Below are 20,554 nucleotides of genomic sequence, written 5' to 3'. Positions count from 1 at the left end.
TAGCAGCTTTTCTAGTAAATATATGACTTTATTTCATTGCGAAAAATATATTACAGTGAGTAATTAATTAATCAACAAAACTTTTATTTGATAAAGCAATATTTTCTTTTAGTGAATAATAATATTTACTATAGTAATAGAAACAGCCCGTGCATGTCCCACTGCTGGGCTAAGACCTCCTCTCTGAGGAGAAGGTTTTCGAGCTTATTCCGACCCTCCGCTCCAATGCGGGTTGGTATGGTCACTAAAATGATAACTTTCTAGCAACTAAGTTTTGATTGAGATCGATGCCTTTATTCAATTTGCACGTCTATCAATCAATATAAAACTATAAATGACAAAGATAAAAGGGCATTTTCAATGAAGTTGAAATATGTTATTATAATTTTGAACTAACGTAACACATCCGAGAAACGGTAGCGAGTGCTAATTTATTACACGAAATTACCGTTCCGTATCACACAAATCACACACCGCAAAACCGAAAGGCGTATTATGATGGAAATTCACAAATTATGAACGTCGTGGTTTATACGTCGCTTATCGCGGGACCTGTCACCGAGGCGTAACATATTAAACATCCCTTTAGATGATAAATGTTCGGTGAGGTCGGCGCTACACACGTGACGTCGTCGTATCGGGCTCACGCCTCGCGTCGATTCTAATAAACGATTGCCGATGATTGGCAGTTAGGCGGGCGGCCACCCGTCTCTTGACTGGACTTTTTGCCGGTCTGGCGCTTTTTACGAATATCATGTAAAAACACGCGTCATAATCGACGATTCATCTTGTCGTCATTTAGATGCAGTCATTTTGTAAACACTTATTCGGCACATTGGAAATATAACTAAAAATACATTTAACTAATTAAAATAATATTAAAGTACCACTTTAGATAACACTAATAGAATTGAAAAGAATAATATTATTTATGTTTATGTATAAAAGTAGCTTTTTATAATCTACGTATTTTGATTTTCTTATAAACTCTTAGTTCATTTTAGTTTCCAAATAAATATTACTTATCAAATAATTAAATTGATAAGCATCTCCCTAAGTTGATTTGTTAAAAGTTATGGCCTTTGACATTTATAAATCCATTATTAAAAAAAAAAAACTACAAGTCGTAAAATCAAATGAACTATGACATTGTTTGTTATTATACGTAATATAATTAAATTAATAGTATAAGTAGGAGGTAGAATTTTATTACGCCTGTGACGATCCATTTGTTCAAAATATAGCGAATGGCAATGAAGCCAGATATAAAGATAACGGCTCTGTTAAATACGATAATCGATTCTTGACGACACTTAAGGCACATTATGTTATATTTATTGACCGTTAGTTTTATGACAAGAGTGTAACTGAAACCATTTGGACTTATTCTGTTCGAAATAAAAGTGTTACAATGAGACTGTAGACGCTGAAGACGGCGATTGGTTTTCGAGTAATAAAATCTGAAAATGTGAGTGAATTTATTTACACTGGAGTCTACTTTATGGAATTTTTCGTGAATATATCAAATGTTTTCAGACGATTTTATATGTTTGTTTTAATGCAGTTTATTTAATACACTTGATAAAATTCTGACGCTGACTGAGCGGAGATGCTTCAGTGGCTAGAGTTAAGAGTTATATTAAATGAAATAAGTGAACTATGGGTTCAGCTCAGGCAATCTCCATTGATTGTTTATGTACGTAATTTGTTATTATAAATTATTATATGCGAATGTACCTTATTTATAAAACATGCCGGATGAAAATCTACCTAGTATCTTTCATCCATCTATATACCAACGCTCATTGACCCAGCGTAACGTCATAAGCTGGAAATATTCTCGATGAAAGGAGTTACCTTAGTCCAATAGTGGTGTCTTTACAGATGCTATTTTAGTTCGTGTTCGTAAAGCATAGTCTTAACTAGAAAAAGTATAGAATTTATGAAATTTTACATAAGAGTTATTTATTAAATAAGTAATTGGAACAGATTTTTGAAAAATTGACGACTAACGATAAGGGGTTTGAAAAGAGAACATCGTATGGACGTTCGTCATTTAAACTAAAATAATAAAAGTGATTTGTGTGGTTTGTAATCTGGATTTAGAGAATAATATTTATTTCCCTATTGCCCTCTCGGAAACAGTAAAAGGTCTGAATCTGCAAAAAAATATCCGTTTTATGAAAGCGAAAAAAAGTTCACAATCTCGAAATATTTTATAACATCTTTTACAATTTCCCATCGTTGACTTATGATAAATTATTACTGTTCACATAATAATAACCAACTTCTTCATAAGTCACAGGATTGTGTAAAAATCCCATTTTTATAAGATTTCCTTTTAAAAAAACCTTTTCGTGACTCCTAACAGTGTTAAATTTGGGTGTAGGAGACGCCAATATTTTTTGTATTCAGCCGCGGAATATAAGCTTGAAAGATGTCTCAATGCTTTTCGAAGGTAAAACGATCGTACTTATTGTTGGAGTTTGAACAGTTGTTTCATTGATTCACTTAAATAAAGTGTATTTACATGCAGAATTGTAAATATTGAAAATGGAAGCCGAAATCGTATTGATGTTACGCAAGGAGTATAAACAAAGAAGGATGACGCTAAAATCTATATTGTTATGCGTCAAATATTTATATAAATAGTAAAATATTTTTGTTGCTAATGTTCATCACAATGTGGGTGTATTTATATATTTCGATGTGCTTAATGTAAGCAGTGATATTTTGAATTAACTTCGTCAACTCTCCAGACGCATTGAGAACTTATTGTCCTAACACTTATGAATCACGATTGGATTTCATCCAATTCGCCAATCCCTTAGGGGCTGTAAATGATCGCTGAAAATAAATATTTGAACTGAAATGTCGTCACAAATATTTTGAGGAATTAAGTTTTATAAGGCGCTTGCCAATTTTATTTATAATAGTTATAGAAAAGTTTTGGGTGGAAAATGTTAAGTTTTATTGAGTATAATTAACGAATTCTTTGGTCAATTTTTCAAGTTTTAATAGTCATACTAGGTTATTAATTACATAATATTTATATTCTTACAAGAACAACGATAATTATTTGAAAGTCACTTGTTCGATTTTGACCCTTTGGCCAATTGTTACTAAAAAAATAAATTGAATTGAATACTTATCATCTATATTTTGAATATTTGTATTTTTTTAAGAAATCCTCACCTGCTTGCATTCGAACCTCGGGACCAAAGCGTTTCACGACCTCTACGGCCAGTACTGCAGCGGCTTGATGCAATCCATGAGCCAAAAGCTGTGCAATAGTTGCTGCGGCGGCAACGCCCCATCCCCAACCTCCTTCGGGGTAGTAGTGGCGGGTTAAGGTCAGGAGTTGTCTTGGGTCGAGTTTCGTTTGGCGCGCAGGGGCACCTCCGCTCGCTTCTAGCACCAGCGGCAAGGAACGCGTGCGCAGCAGCGGCGCGCCGCCCGACGACCATGACTCTTCCATCAAAGCGCGCGCGCATCGTGCGCCGCCGTAACTCGCATCACCGCACCCCGTATACTCCACTCATGTCCGCCCACACATTACACCTCACTTAAGATAATCGGTAATAAATATATCGAACAGTGCCCACTTGACTAAAAAGAAAATTGAGTTCGCGTGTAACTGATCGAATGAGATGTTGAAGATCTCGATTAACTTTGCCTTCGTGATTGTCTGCCGCCCCTTTTTTGCTACAAATATGGTTTCGGCATCAATTGGATATCAAATAAACTATCGAAATAAAGAGTCTATCGACATTGATTTGACATATCTATGAGTCTAAATGTAATAACGTCTCGTAAGCTTGAAGATAGAATCGTGGAGAAGTGGTCGTCTCGCCACACTCGTATAAATAAATCCTTTTAGACCTTACGTCGCTGTCCTTTACGCACTTAATCTTGTAAAGTTTTTATTAGTTAGGCATTTATTTTTGTCCAATTACATTGTGATCAGCTTAAATAAAAAATATATTTTCAATACAATTAAAAATGTAATGTTTCATATACATACGTCACAATAAAAAAAAAAAAACTTTCGTTCATTTAAAAAATAACTTAATATTTATGTTGTAAATGTATTCAAGTTCTATTTACGGCAAATATGTTTATTATAAATTATTTTTATATCACATTAATAAATGGTGGTGGTATTTTTTAACTGTTGACTATATTAGTCATTGACAACTATATAGTGCATATGCACTTTTTGTTATTTCTTTGAATTCAGTTTTGCTCACTATACTGGTACTGCTCGGATTCAAATCTGAAATCTGTTCTATAGTTGAGATTAACATGTATTTGCTAGGCTATCTTAGCTTTTCCCATATCTTCAGTAAATGGAAGCTAACTTACTTTATACGAATGTGGTTTGAGGATAATGCGCTCAGTAATGGCGTTACATGAAAGATAAGAAAGACCAAATGGTGTGGAAATGGACAAAAGATAAGAATACTACAAATTCATGGTAATTTGTGGTAATGAAATTAATTCCGTTTATTATCTATATCTTTATCATTTAACATGTGGTTCCGGCAGAGTAGAGTTACTCCATATAAATTCGAAAATGCCACAAGAGAAACGCCAAATCGAATCACCAGGAAAAGTATTTCCGAGAGGAAGAGAGAGGATGACGCCAGGCAGGCTGGTTTAAAGTTCGCCAAATTATAAAATACGTTAAGCCAATAGCTTTGTGTAAGTGTGTCTGTGTACCCTGAGTACCCAACTCATTAGATATACCCAGTGTATAGGCTCAACATATTAGTTTTCAATGTTGGTGATGGATTGACGATGTAAGGGATTTTTAATATTTCTCACGATGCCAATATCTATCGGCGGTGGTGACCACTTAGTATCATGTGGCAAACAAATCCGCCTACCTATTATGAATAAATATTATATTTTTTCATTATATATTCAAAGCTCTGTTGATAAGCCCTAAGATACTTGTCAGAATATTACATATTTATTGTTGTTAATTAATTTAGTGAAGCTATTAATCCAGAGTTAAGTTTGAGACTTATATGGAAATTTGAGTTTGCACAGGAGTTAAGTTTAACGATATTACGCGTTTTAGCGAGCTTGTTTATTGGTCGTAATTTATTACAACAGAGGCGTAGGGTTGAAGTTATTTTGGAGGAAATCCAAAGCAGTTTATTTACATTTTGTAGAGATTATTGTTTCCGAGATACAGGAATGTTTATTGATTTATTTAATTATTCTACGCATCTATGATTTGTATTATTTCCTTATTTTCCATTTTTGTCTGTTATTTATAGTGTAAATAAAGTCGCTATCTTCGTCTAGTCGGTTTTATGATTTTACTAGATTTTGGAAAACAACGCACCAGAATTTTACTTTCAACTAGTTTTTTGTTTAAGTAGTATTATATGTGGAATAAAATCTAATTTTATTTATAAACAGTAAAAAATTTTTGATGTTTATATGGATTACGCTGAATAACTATAAGATTATTAAATTAATGAAGTACTGGATCGTAGTTCTTAAGAATGTCCACAGAAAAGTCAGCGACATATATTTTATGGAAAAGTCACAATAAGAACTCAAATTTAAAGTATTTAATATTAGCCATTATTATAAATTGCGTAAGTGAGTTTCTTTGTTACGTTACATCTTTACTACTTAACCGCTCATCATGAATTTTTTCACACATGTTATTGTTGTAAGCAATATACTGAATATTTCAAAAAAATAGTAATTATTAGTATATAATGGTTAAATAAAAATGTTGAAATAGGATTCCGTTAAAATGTAGTAACACTGTATGGATGGATAGATCACCTAGCTCGATACCAGTTTAATTATTATTACACTTATTTAAAAGAATGTTAACGATTCAGTCTTATTTTGCTAAAGTAACTATAATATATACAACTATATAAATATATATAATAATAAAGTGAAAAAATAAATAAAAACCTGGGTCCACACACGGCCATCTGATTCCAAAGTAAGCAGAGCTTGTACTATGGAAACCAGACAACTGATATACATAAACTGCATTTATTCTGTAAATACATACTTGTATAGATAATTACACTCATACTCAGGACAAACAGACATGTTTATGCACACAAATACCATACAAATACCATACCCACAACCTTCGGCGTGAAAGGCAAGTATCTACCAACCACGCCGATAAAAATATTATAGCTTTTTTACATTTGACACATTTGTTTGATTCAAAAATCCGAGGTTATAATAATTATATATATTTCGCTATGATGACGATGAAAAAAAAATAACGAAGTATTTTTAGTGCGTCTCTATTTAAAACGAAGCTCTTTACTGAATTTCAAGTCTCCATTACTTAAGGCTTACGCTATGCTTTTTTAATCACTGCATCACGTTTTTTTTGTGGTATAGTCACCATAACAATACTGCTATTTTGGAGTAGAATATTTGATGAGTGGGTAGTACACCAGTAAAGAAAATTATTCATTAGGTACACAAATTAACTAAGCAAAGTAAATAATGATATAAAAGCAAACAGTTGATCAATAAAGTCTTTCTAACCTTTAAATCTGATAATCGCAGAGGTATAAAGCGTCGAGGTAATATGAGAGAATGATGTTTTTGGATAAGTAATCCTCTTCGTTTTATATGAAATACGACGAGAATTAGCAATGTCATAAAATTTACGTTACGGTGAATGAAGAGAAAACGACCTTTTCGGTAGATAAGCGTGGAGACGGTAATATACTTTGATTAACGTTAATTTTACGGACTTTGAATGTAGTGAGTGAATAGGTTTAATTTAAAATGATAGATTTATAGACTGATACATTATTGTTTGTTCTTTATTAATGGTTTTTTTATGTGAACGGATCTATACGTATAGCTACGCCAACCACAAGAGTGAAGACAAATAAACAATATTGACATTCAATAGGCATGGTGACAGTATTAAAGAATTAAAAAATAAATGATTTAGGAGAAGAAACTATTTTAAATGGAGTCTAAAAAGTGATCTCATTTTAATATACATATTGAGATGAATAAGATTTTTAATAAAACAAAAGTATAAAATTCTGCAATCGACCATTTTATTTGAAACACCAATCAGAGCGAATGACGTCACGCATCAGTATCTATAACCCTTTCTCTTGAACAGTTGTTGTGTTTACGCGTTTCAAAATTAATTGCATCATTTAATCAGTTGAGTCGTTGGTTATTCGGGGTTTTGTAAAGAAAATAAAACATCCAAGATCCGTCAATGATGGAACAAGGTTTTGTTAAGGCAAATTCCTCTAATTTGCCCAGGATTGATTTGTTGATGTTAGGAGAGTTTCTTTCATCAAATAAAGACTTTTGTTCATATGAATTTCGAAATGTGAAAACTTCCTTGTAAGTACATTTTTATTTATCTTTAGTGTTATCATAGGTTTTTTTCTGTTAGCTATATAGTATTACTCGCAGATGAAGAGCCCTTATATTGTTACCAGTAAGAATTTTTAAGACAATATTTCATTTAGCTCCACTAGTACTGAATTTGTGAATTTACCTATTTACGAATACTTCTATAAATCTAAATATATCATAAATATATAATAATTTGTTAGGTGTTGATATTGATGTATTTTTACACAAAGTGTGCCGTCCGCACACCACTTGTATACTTTTGAATTCATTTTTAACCTTAGGAAATACGCAATACTTTCTGATTTTCTTCGATGAGTATAGACACAATACAACGTTTACTGTCGTTTACTGTGGCGTGACGTCACGTGCAGGCGCCATGACAGCTGCGGGTGTTTTCGAGCGAAATTCAAAATAGGTAATAAGAAATAAAAATGAAATTCCAATTACTTGCGAAAAAGGTTAGTTTATTACTGAAATAAAATGATTTTCAGTAATATTAATGATTGTAATAGTGATGTAATAGTAATGATGATGATTTTCAGTAATAGTAGACGTGTACCTATATTATAGAAGGTTATTTCAAAATCAGTCATCATGCCTATTGACGTGTTATCATTGGTGGAGATCTTGAATAATCTTTTATATTAATCATGAATTTGCAAAAATGGTTTTTCGAATGTCGAAGTGGTTAAGTGGAATAGCGTTGTGATATAAATAAAGATATATTAATCACGAATTGCTTAAAGGACATAGTAATGCAACATCTATAAGCAAATAGTATGAAATGTGTAAATATATGCTATTTTTCGATAGAAAAACTCAAAAACTATTTATCAGCCCGATCTTGGGGTTCGAACCAGTGATCTCTTGATCTGCGGACTTATATTTCACCACTAGAACAAGTGTCGTGCGATCGATGGCCGTCTACGGGGCACCCGTTTGTTCTCACAGGCTATCAGGCTTCCGCCGCTGCAGGACTAAGATCCAAAGTTTCCAGCGGAGAGTGACCATCCGCATAGTGCGGAGATATCGCACGATATCCTACGAGGCGGCAACCATCCTAGCGCGCTTTCTGCCCTTGGATATTCTGGCGGATATGGACGCGAGGGTCTACCAACAAACCCGCATCCTCCGCCAGAAAAGTGAAAGCGCACTCTCTTCGAGTGCGCTCGAGGCGTTGAAGCGGCAGGAACACCGGAGGACTTTTGCGACTTTGTGTCATCGGAGCGATCCTGCCTTCGAAGCCTGGATGAAATGAAAGTGACGAGTCACCTTCTGACTTACGCAGATAATGACCGATCACGGTTGTTTTGGAGAATATCAGTGTAAAATTGGACGCGAATCGACGGCGATGTGTCACCACTGTGGCGCGGATCGGGACACCGCTCAGCAAACGTTGGAGGTAGGGTACGGAGAGGGATCTCCCTCCCCTAGTCCGTGAAGTCGGACAAGACCTGTCCCTGCGAGCTATCGTGTCGGCGATGCTTCGCAGGGAATCGGCGTGGAAGGCCGTAGCCTCCTTCTGTGAGGCCGTCATGGTCCAGAAGGAGACGGCGGAGCGGGAACGGGAAAGGGCCGACCCTGCTCGGCGGAGACGATGACGGCGTCGTCTCGGCACTCCTATAGCCCAGACACCCGGGCCTTAAAAGATAGGGCGTAACCTTGGGGCCGTGGATGTGTGAGGTAGGGGCCTCGCTTGTCCTATTTCAGACGGCCCTGAGGAGGACGGCAGCCGGGATGGCCTCACGCTGCCGTACGCATTAGCGATGAGTGCTGGGGGGGGGCGATATTTGTCCCCTGAGAAGAGCTCCGCCGAGCCACGAGCGGAGCAAAGCACGGGAGAGGCCGCGGATACGTTATATCAACACGATCACAGTGGTTTTAGTGGGTAAAAATCCCACATATCCCGGTTCCACTGCGAGAAAAAAAAGACTAAAAAAGAATATTATCCGCTATAATTAAATTTTGGCAAGTATACGTGCGTAGGTTTAGTTACACTTAATTTATTGCAATATTCCCATTCACAGATTACATTCAGAGATTAGCGATGACATACAAACAAATAAACACTGCTCTAGAATAAAACAAGTTACTTAAAGTTTTCATGAATAAAATTAAGCATAACGCTTTATAGTATAAGTTCTAAAATAGAAAAATATCAGCAATTATAATTATTTTTTTCGATCCTTAATTTAATGGAAATGTTTCATAACAGGATTTTTCTTATAAGTGTATATATATGACAAGTACAAATTAATATATACGTATATATATGATCTTGTTTTCCATAAAAGTGTGAACTGAGTTTAAGATAAAAACATTCCGATTGAAAGATACGTTTTTAATTAAATTAACGTAAACATTTTAAATGGAACGCATAAAATAAAATCATGAATTGATTTCTTTATTAGTACACGCAGACTCATTAAGCTCTCGTACGGACTTGTTTCGTACGTTTATAAATAAATATATAATTGCCTACTGGTTGGCGTTTCTCAATAATAACACGTTGTTAATGTTAAACGGAACTAAATGCTATTTAAGAGGGAATATGTGTCTTTTATTATCTTTTGTCACTTACGTACGAATGTATTTGAAATTTCAGTGTATGAATTCAGCTAATGTAACAGAAATGAATGAGAAATGTTATATCTCTAAATGTGATGATATAAATAACTACGAATGTTGATAAGTATTTTGTATTGGAGTAACATTTCCTAGCCACTTAAAATTTATATATAGGTAATGCAAAAAATAATAATCATAATACCTACGTTCGATTTAATTGGTAACATTATTTCGTTTAGAACACAAAAAGAGCAAAATTAACCTTTAATAATATGGGTGTATTACCAGAATTGAGGATTATAGTATAGGCCACGTGATGGTAAGTAGTCACCAACGCCCATAGACATTGGCATTGTAAGAAATGTTAACCATAGCTTACATAGCCAATGCGCCACCAATCTTAGGACCTAAGATTTTATGTTCCTTGTGCCTGGTGTATTATATTTTCAGATCTTATAGCAACAGTTATTCGTAAATATTCCACTGCTGGGTAACCAAAAAATAAATATATAAATAAATAAATAAATAAAAATAAAGAAAACGCCCATAGACAGGCATTGTAAGAAAAGAAAAAAAAACATTCTATAAAATATATAAAATTAACATATATTCCTTAACGTTTCAAAAGTTATGGAATATAGCTTAAAACATTCTTAACGAATGTCCTACAAATTACACTGTTTCATTCAATTTGATTCAAATATTTTATTTTCATTTTTATGTGTAGAAACACTAGATTAATCATAAACAAATCACTTGATTTAAAATTATTAATGAACTTTTTCATTTAAGGTGCGTTATCAAATGTATTATAAAATATTTTAAGAAAAGATCTAAAAAAAGTTAATCTAATATTAACTATTATTGTTTCTATGTTGTATACGACATTTAATGTTAAAACAAATGTATTTTATCAGTATTATTAATACTAGTACACATGTGTCCCACTGTGGTCGGATCTTAAATTATTTATAATTGACATATCACGTATTTCACAATAACAAAAGACATTGTCAATACACGCAGAAGTTTCATTCGTTATTCGGGCCGGTTTACAATATTTATGTGTTTAACTGAACGATTATAAAAATTAAACCTTGCCTGTAAGCTTGACGCTGTTTGAAGTCATCTGAAATTATTTTAAAAATTAGTTTAGGGGGAGATGGTATGTACCATATCTCTATTTTTGTACCGCTCGTCTTGTCTTGTACAAGATTTCATGACGATGAGTTGAGTAGTTAAGACTTAATACGTGAAAGAAGAACAAACAAAGTCACTTTCGCCTTTGTATAGGATGCTTGGTGAGTACCCTCGTTTGCTTTCAACGTGTGTATTATGAAACCAGTTATTAATTTAGAATGAGTAATAATATAATAATATATATATATATATATATATATATAATATTCTGGGTCATTTTTCACACACGGCCATCTGATCCCAAATTAAGCTTGTACAAAGCTTGTGGTATGGAAACCAGACAACTGATATACTACATATACTACTTTTCTTTTGTAAATACATACTTATATAGATAATTACACCCAGACTCAGGACAAACAGACATTTTCATGCACACAAATGTCTGTCCTGGGTGGGAATCGAACCCACAACCTTCGGCGTGAAAGGCAAGTATCTACCAACCACGCCAACTGGCTATGAGTATAACATACTATCTTTGTCTAATTTTTTAAAATTATTCTTACGATGAGATAAGTAGTTTTCTGTTGAAAATAATATTTACATATTTGATTTGAATTTGATTTGAACCTAGGACCTCCGGGTCTGCGGCCTTATCTAGCCACTAGACCAACGAGGCAATCAAATAAAAAATAGAAAAAACAAGTCACTATTTCATTTTAAAATATATGTAAACAATAAATAAATAAAAGGTTTTTAAATATCTCTCCTGTTTTGAAATATCACATTAATATAACATTAATTTACCTTTACAAACTAATCCAGAAACTACTAATCAATTTGTGAAACGATTAACACTTCCATTAATGTCATTTTTATTATTCAATTTATTTCGACGATGACGTAAATATTAGATGTATTATTGTTTTACGCCAGTTTATTCTTGTCTTAAAACAAATCGTTTCAGATTATTTTTGTTAAGGTGCATTATTTGATATTAGATAATAAAATAGTTATATTTTGATAAATTAATATATATATATATATATATATATATATATATATATATATATATATTATTTATCAAAATATAATATATATATATTATTTACGTGTCAAGAGATTCAATTAGAATGACGGATACTACGTGATGTAATTTTTACACAATGCAATTCCGAATTTTTACACATTTTTTTTAAATGAAATTATATTTATATATATATGGTAAAAAAATAACTAAAATATCACAAAATATATAATTAAATACTTCTTATGCGTACAAAAATAACTGTTGTAATAAAATTTTTAATTATTAAAGTTCTTATAAATCGATTAAAATAAACCCGTGAAGAAGGTTCATTTTGGTCGATTTGTAAGACTCATTTTGGTCAATTTGTACGACTACTAACTTTGCTATAGTGAAATATTTGACCATAAACGATGCATTCAGTTATGAAGTCTGGACGGTTTAATTAGTTCTTTTTATGAGTGCCAAATGAGCCTTGTTCATTTTTTTTAATTTTTCGTTTATTGCTGGTACCGTATTAAGATCCTTCGATGATATTTCGCAGTCGAGTTTTTCTTTAATTGCAAAATTTAACGCCACATTTTGAATACTTGTTTTTTTTTTTATTATACGACTCGCACTGAATTATGTTTATAATTAAGGATTTTTAACGATATATTTTTTAAAAAATTTCTAAGGAATGTGTTGTCGAAAATATTATTCGGCCTAAATTAATGATAAATATTAATTAATATTATATAAAATATTTAGATTTAGGATCGAATTAAAAAACAAAACTTTATTTGCACCTTAGTTATTGAATATATTTTTATTAATTATAAAACATATTTTTGTTATAAAACCTTTTATTAATTAAGCTTTTGAAGATCAGGATCACATAACATAAAAGGAACGCTTGTATGAAAAGGAATTGACAGTAATGATGTGTCATTTAATTTTCGCCATTATGAGGTAGATTAAAAATAAATGAAGATTGGTACTTAGATAAATTTAAATCTTGGAACATAGATAAAATATTATTTTAATTATCAAGGCCTCGAAACACTAACTTCGTAATTTGTATCCTAATTAGCGCAAATACTTAGAAAAAAAAAATATTAAGATCGTTTTAAGAATATTTTCCTCTTTATAATATTACTATAATGAAAGTAAAGGGTTTTATTTTATTCATTAGCTGTTAATAAATCATTTTTTTAATATTCTTTCAACCTATAAGCGAAATACATGTCATCGCCTTATATTTTATATAACATACGAGGTGCGAGATGAAAGAATGTTACAGCTATTTTAATAAAAATCATCTCGATAATATAAAGGGCCGTTAACGTAATTTAATGTCATGTTGCGTATTTGTACGTCATTTTAACGACAAATAAAACCACTGTTGAACTAATTAATAGGGCGGTTTGACAGTCATAAATGTCACTTTTAAATAACCCATAACTCATTCCCGGTTTGAATATGTATAATATATTTGGAAGGAAGGGATACACTTTTATCTTCAGACAACGGTTGAGATATAACCACGGTATTGTTTAAAATAGGTACGTATTAATTTACGTCGGTGTTGTCTAGTTGAAATAAATTGATGTGGGAAATGTAAATCGATTTTATTTTTTAAGTGAGATTTAGTTGTTTCAAATGACACATATTATTTTTGTTTGTAAAGAATATCTTTATTTGTTATTGTGTATTTTTAAATTATTAATGAGTTTTATTTTCGTATCAAGGAATTGTCTGTCTAAAATTAAAGGCAATCAGACAAAACAGTACAGCACCTTTTTCTCCTCTCTTTTTCAATCGTATTTTTTTGTTTGTTTGCTAGCTCTTTATAAGGTTTAGTGTTACCAATAAAACAAAGAAATAAAAATGTAATCATGCAATTTCATATTAAATCATCTCATGTTTTCCTCAAATTTTCATATTTCAACAATGGCCGAGTACTAGCCTTATTTTTTTTCGATTATATAACGTGATCTTGGTTAAAATATTATAACTAATAATTATATATAAGTAATAAAGGAAAAGAACTTAATTTCGTTTTTAGAAGTAATTGCCTATTTAGTTTAAAATCAAAGAGTCATTGACCTTATTGCTTTAATTGCGAGGTAGCTCGTATATATTCCGTGTGATCGATTTTTTGCCATTTTTTTGTGCACACCTAAGGCACAGCACTTTTAGATTTCCGAATGGTAATTGCTTCATTCCTTTAATAATAAATACAAAATAAACGCCCCAGTACGTTAGTTTCTGCTATTAGTGTATTCATTTATATTTTAAGATAAATATTATTTCTATATATATTTTTTATCAGTCTATACGGTTTTCACAAATGGATGAATTGATTTACGAGGAATGTAATTTAGATGTATAATTCATTAAAGTTTTGTGTAAGTTGAAGATTTCGGAAAAAATATTGCGTTGCGTAAAACAATAGAATTACAATATTTATTAATATATAAACGTTCATATATAGAATATATTTTAATAAATAACGTTCATATACTAAAATACATTTTCGTGAACAATATAAGTATATGTGAAATGTGCAATCAAAACTATTATTGATAATGCACTTTGTTTAAAGATAAGGGAATTTTAATTTAATTTGCATTTTAATGCTTTTCTTCAATGTATTCAAAGCAAATGTAAGTGGAATAAGCTTGAAAACCATCTCTATTAAAATTTAGAGAAATAGCGATTTTGTTATTGAATATTTGTATCCAGAAAAGAAATAATAACATAAATATATAATGAGCTATGTATAGCTCATTGCTAAGCTCTTCGCTAAGCTCTTCAAGTAAATATTGATCTATCTCTTTCCGTCATTATTAATTTGACATTCGAATAAAGAAGACACAGCATTGTTTACCTAATCACCCGACCACCCGCTAAACGACCTTTATAAGGAAGGCCGTAAATGTTTTTCTCTCGTAAAATTATGTTTTTAAATTTATTGTGACACAAGTTTATCTGGAATATTTAATACATATATATACTTATTTTTAAAACTCTTTCTCATACGACGTCATCATTCTCTGTTCAAAAAACCCGCTCATGAATTTTCTATGTCTATATGAGTTGTGCTCTATCTTAATTCTTTTGAAAAAATCAGTAACCAGTTCCGATTTAAAAAAAAATATCATCTGTTTTTTATTTTAATACATAAGCAGGTTTAATAGATGAAACAAGATTGTATTAGATTCGCTGGGAGACGTCGATTTTGTATTTTTAAACTAAAATTTTATTTGGAAGTTCCCTGGTATCTTTTGTTTTTATTTACGTGGAAATAATTCCTATTTCTAAAAACTTAAGCATTTGAGAGTCAAATATTTCCTGAGATGAGTCAATTTAGGCTAACGGTTATTAATTGTATTATATACTTATTTGATTATCCAAGAAAATAATATTTTATCATATAAAAGAAGAGCTCGTCTTACCATAGTTTAATTTTACATTAAGATAAAAAATATACACATGGCCATCACCGTCTTATTAGTTAATTGCTTCCAACTTTGCCTGCCTGCCTGCCTACCTGCCTGACTGCCTCGTTTGTCTAGTGGTTAAATATAGAGGATTCAATAATATACCTGTGTTTACACTTGAGCATTATAATATAGGGAATATTGAGGTTGGACATCGTGAACGAAATCGGACAATCTTAGATATTTTTGCTTACTCAATATTACCATGACACTGTATGTACTCCATACAAATATATTTTATTATCCGTACAATCAAATTTGCGGACGAAACAGCACGAAAGTCGCCAATGCACCGAATTGTAGACGAACCGAATATCTCGAGTGGTTGATTTATTTTATTTGAATCGACAGCAAACTGAATAAAGGGTACCGATTTGCATGTAAATAGCAGAAATGTGCTCCTCTTTGTGTAACCAAGATGATTTAGGGAGGAATGTGTAAAGCTAAGATTTATTAAATTATATATCGTTGAAATTTATCTTGAATTTTGAAAATTGCGAGTGCACCCGGGCAAGCATCACTGAATTTTCACATGCTTAATTTTTGCTTATTAATCTCGTATTCGGCTTTTAAAAAACTTTACATATAATATATATTATATACAATATTTTAAAAAAAAGCCGAGATGGCCTAGTGGTAAGAACGCGTGAATCTTAACCGATGATCGTGGGTTCAAACCCGGGCAAGCACCACTGAATTTTCATGTGCTTAATTTGTGTTTATAATTCATCTCGTGCTTAACGGTGAAGGAAAACATCGTGAGGAAACCTGCATGTGTCTAATTTCATTGAAATTCTGCCACATGTGAATTCTACCAACCCGCATTGGAGCAGCGTGGTGGAATAAGCTCCAAACCTTCTCCTCAAAAGGGAGAGGAGGCCTTAGCCCAGCAGTGGGACATTAACAGGCTGTTACTGTTACTGTACTGTACAATATTTTGGAAAACACTATGAGGAAATTTAGAGGTTTCCAAAGTAAGTCAGCCACACGTGTCTTACTGCGGAGCAATTGCAAGACTAAGCAATTGTAATTTAATAATCCATATTGATTTACTGGATAATATTTAATAAACTCTAGCAATAGCTGGCATATGAGTCAGATACAATGCTCAATGCGGTGCTTTGAAAACATAATTTGACATCTGCTTGTCGTATTAGGATTCATTTAATTCAATTTCCTATAAATTAATATGTTAGTAATAGCATAATGATCGCGGCTAGTAAACACGTCAGCGGTTCCCTCTGGCTTATTGCAAGCGACGTTATATCAAACGTTATATTAACTTAAAATTCATGCATCTAGGTTATACTCGCTTGTATCGGATTTAGTCCTGCAAGCTGGCTTAACGCTGATCAGATGTGACAGAAAGCGGTGGACTATGACGCTCAATTTTATACAGCCATAAATTGTATAAGCTTAGTTTATATTATACAAGATATTACGTTATAGAAGAATTATTTTGGTTACTTTCTAGTTAGAAGTTATTTTATAAAGAGTTATATATCATATATACTATTATGATTAGTGAGGATGTTTATTATTATAAAGGACGAAACATGTTTTTTTCTGTCATAATAATATCTTCATATTATTTACATGTTATATTGAAATAATGAATTCGTTTCGTTATATTGTATTTATCGTTATCATTTTATTTTAGATGTCTGCTGTTGTGTTTTTTTTTATTTGTGCGGATGACCAAAAGGTTCGTGGTAACCACCCCTCATAGACACGTAGCCCTTTAAAAATATTAATTGTATTGCCAATGCACTACCAACCTTGCAATGAAGTAGTAAGAACTAACTTTGTACCTATTGTTACACACCCACTCCGTCTCAATCTTCAATCGGAAACACACCAATTACTCACCCACCCAGACGAGGTGCCGAGATGGTCCAGTGGTAAGAACGCGTGAATCTTAGCCGATGATTGTGGGTTCAAACCCGAGCAAGCACCACTCAATTTTTATGTGCTTAATTTGTGATTATAATTCATTTCGTGCTTAACGGTAAAGGAAAACATCGCGAGGAAAGCTGCATGTGTCTAATTTCTTTGAAATTATGCCACATGTGAATTCTACCAACCCACATTGGAGCAGCGTGGTGGAATAAGCTCTAAACCTTCTCCTCAAAAAAGGAGAGGAGGCATTAGCCCACCTGTGGGACATTCACAGGCTGTTACGACCCAGACGAGTTACCAACCAGGTCGAGCTTGCTTCAATAAGCATTTGTAACCACATCATCACTATTTTTTTTAAAATTGGAATCGTTTTGTCTTCTTCATTTCTCTGTATCATACGTGACATTGGCAGAATATTTTGTGTTCAACAAGCGTAATAACAACAAAAAAAAAGTTTAATTTGTTTGATAACTATGCATTGAGCTCTAGTTGTGACTTATAATTTCAATAAGTTACATATGTATCATGTTCCTGTCCGATCAATACCGTAATTTATACATATGTCCTTTTTCAAGTCTCAGGATTATTCAATGTCAAATTTCATTAGGATCTGTTTATTGGCTTAGTTGGGATGTGGTAACAGACTAATATCATTAATTTCACATTGTTATTATATAAATATAAAAAAATTAAGTTTTACTTCCTGCTGATTAAATACAATTAATTGTATACGATAATAATAATAATAATATCCTGGGACATTATTCACACACGGTTATCTGATCCCAAACTAAGCAGAGCTTGTACTATGGAAACCAGACAACTGATATACATAAACTACATTTCTTCTGTTAATACATACTTATATATATAATTACACCCAGACTTAGGACAAACAGACATGTTCATGCACACAAATGTCTATCCTGGGTGGCAATCGAACCCAAAACCTTCGGCGTGAAAGGCAAGTATCTACCAAACAAGCCAACCGGCCTGTCAATAAGAGATATATGTATAATATTAGTGGACGATGCAAGAGAAACTACTGAGTTTTTGCGGATTCGGTAGAATCTACATTTTAAACTGGTGGTAGGGCTTTGTGCAAGCCATACCACCATACCTTCTGAGAGATATTCTACCGCAAAACAGTAGTACTTGGTATTGTTGTGTTCCGGTTTGAAGGGTGAGTGAGCCAGTGTAATTACAGGCACAAGGGACAAAGATACTTAGTTCCTAAGGTTGGTGGTACATTGGCGATGTAAGCGATGGTTTACACTTCTTACAATGCCATATCTATGGGCGTTGGTGACCACGCCATCGGGTGGCCCATATGCTCCGCCAACCCATACTATAAAAAAAAATCTGGTAGGAGCTTTATAATAACTTTAACTCATGAAATAAAGATTCAAAAGTGTTAAGTAAGTGTCTTCTTGAATTAAGTATTTTTTAATTTGATATCGTAATTTTCTTTTGCACTTTACTTTCGCTACAAGTTTTGTTATTTATACAATATTTAAAGTTCTTAATGGAGTAAGTTGAATTATTTTGTCAACAATTATTGTTACATAAAAAAGTGTGTATTAATAAAATATAAAAGTTTTCTAATAATGCTAAACAATCTCACTTGATATTTAGGCTTTCTGTCTAACGATTTATGGAAGTTGACGAATCAATCACTCAGCTTCGAACATTAATAAAAAAATAGTATCGTTCATTCTGTATTATTTATTTGTATAAATTTTTTATAGACTGGTGAACAGAACGATTAAAAGGTAATCACTTAAGAAAATTGATTTCAATTTTTTATCTATAACGAATAGAATTATATTGAATAAAAAATTATGTTAAATATTTTATATTTATTATTCCTGTGTAATATTAATTTATTTATTTTGTTAACATCTAATTAGAGTTTTTTTTTATTATAGAATAAGTGAGTGAGCCAGTGTAATTACAGGCACAAGGGACATAAAATCTTAGTTCCCAAGGTTGGTGGCGCATTGGCTATAAGCGATGGTTGACATTTCTTACAATGCCAATGTCTAAGGGCGTTTGGTGACCACTTACCATCAGGTGGCCCATGTGCTCGTCCTCCTTCCTATTCTATAAAAAAAGAATAGGAAAGCGGACGAGCATATGGACCACCTGATAGTAAGTGGTCACCAACGCCCTTAGACATTGGCATTGTAAGAAATGTCAACCATCGCTTACATATCCAATGAGCCACCAACCTTGGAACCTAAGATTTTATGTCACTTGTGCCTGCAATTACACTGGTTCACTCACCCTTCAAACCGGAACACGACAATACCAAGTACTGCTGTTTTGCGGTAGAATATCTGATGAGTGGGTGGTACCTACCCAGACGAGCTTGCACAAAGCTCTATCACCAGTAAAGTTGAATTCATAAGTATTTTAAACAAGTTTAATAACGTACATCAATGTCGTTCTTCTTTTTAATTGTCGGGGTAGGAACCACTCATTATATATTATATACAAAAATAATTAGTATTGTTGCGTTCCGGTTTAAAGGGCCAGCCTAACTACAGGCACAAGGGACATCTTAGTTACCAAGGTTGGTGGTGCATTGGCGTTGTAAAGAATGGTTAATATTGCTTATATCGCAAATTTCAATGGACGGTGGTGACCACTTTCCATCAGGTAGCCCATTTGGCCGTCCGTCTACACATAACATACCATACCTCTATAACTAGTATATATTTTTTCTAGGTTTGTTTTTTTCACTGTTCAGGTATATTTATTTTTCTTTTATGTTATTTATATCTTACGTTAGTCGCGTGTGTTCTTTTCTACTATAAATAAACCATTTTTTTTTAAATAAGTTATATTTTTTTCTTTAAGTTTATTCATTATATCAATTTGCTTAGGCCGTGAAGGTTTTTGTCGATGTGTGTTCGACTTCTTTCAATATTTTCCGGATCGTCGACGAAAGGTTATAAATGTCTATTTGGCTCATGCAATGGATGTCCGTGAAATGAAATGAGTCAGCCTTAAACGAAAAGGCGAAATAAAATCACTT

General features: G+C 32.6%; 1 protein-coding gene across 5 annotated transcripts in view; it reads right to left on the bottom strand.

Annotated features, from left to right (window-relative positions):
• The window catches only part of LOC126772173 (monocarboxylate transporter 2-like), a 153,595-nt gene that overhangs the window by 20,763 nt on the left and 112,278 nt on the right, over positions 1 to 20,554 (bottom strand). The window contains exon 2 of one of the 5 annotated variants that reach the window (XM_050492391.1): positions 3,196 to 3,604. The exons of 2 other annotated variants lie outside the window; for them this stretch is intronic. In XM_050492391.1, the coding sequence (XP_050348348.1) occupies positions 3,196 to 3,478 (283 nt within the window). In that variant the 5' untranslated portion in view covers positions 3,479 to 3,604. Of the gene's footprint in view, positions 1 to 3,195; positions 3,882 to 20,554 lie in introns of those variants that run through there. 2 more of the 5 variants (XM_050492390.1, XM_050492389.1) reach the window with 2 other exon arrangements.

This window comes from Nymphalis io, chromosome 12 (assembly GCF_905147045.1).
Source record: "Nymphalis io chromosome 12, ilAglIoxx1.1, whole genome shotgun sequence".
Taxonomy (NCBI): Eukaryota; Metazoa; Arthropoda; class Insecta; order Lepidoptera; family Nymphalidae; genus Nymphalis; species Nymphalis io.
This window is presented reverse-complemented; position numbering and strand designations above follow the sequence as displayed.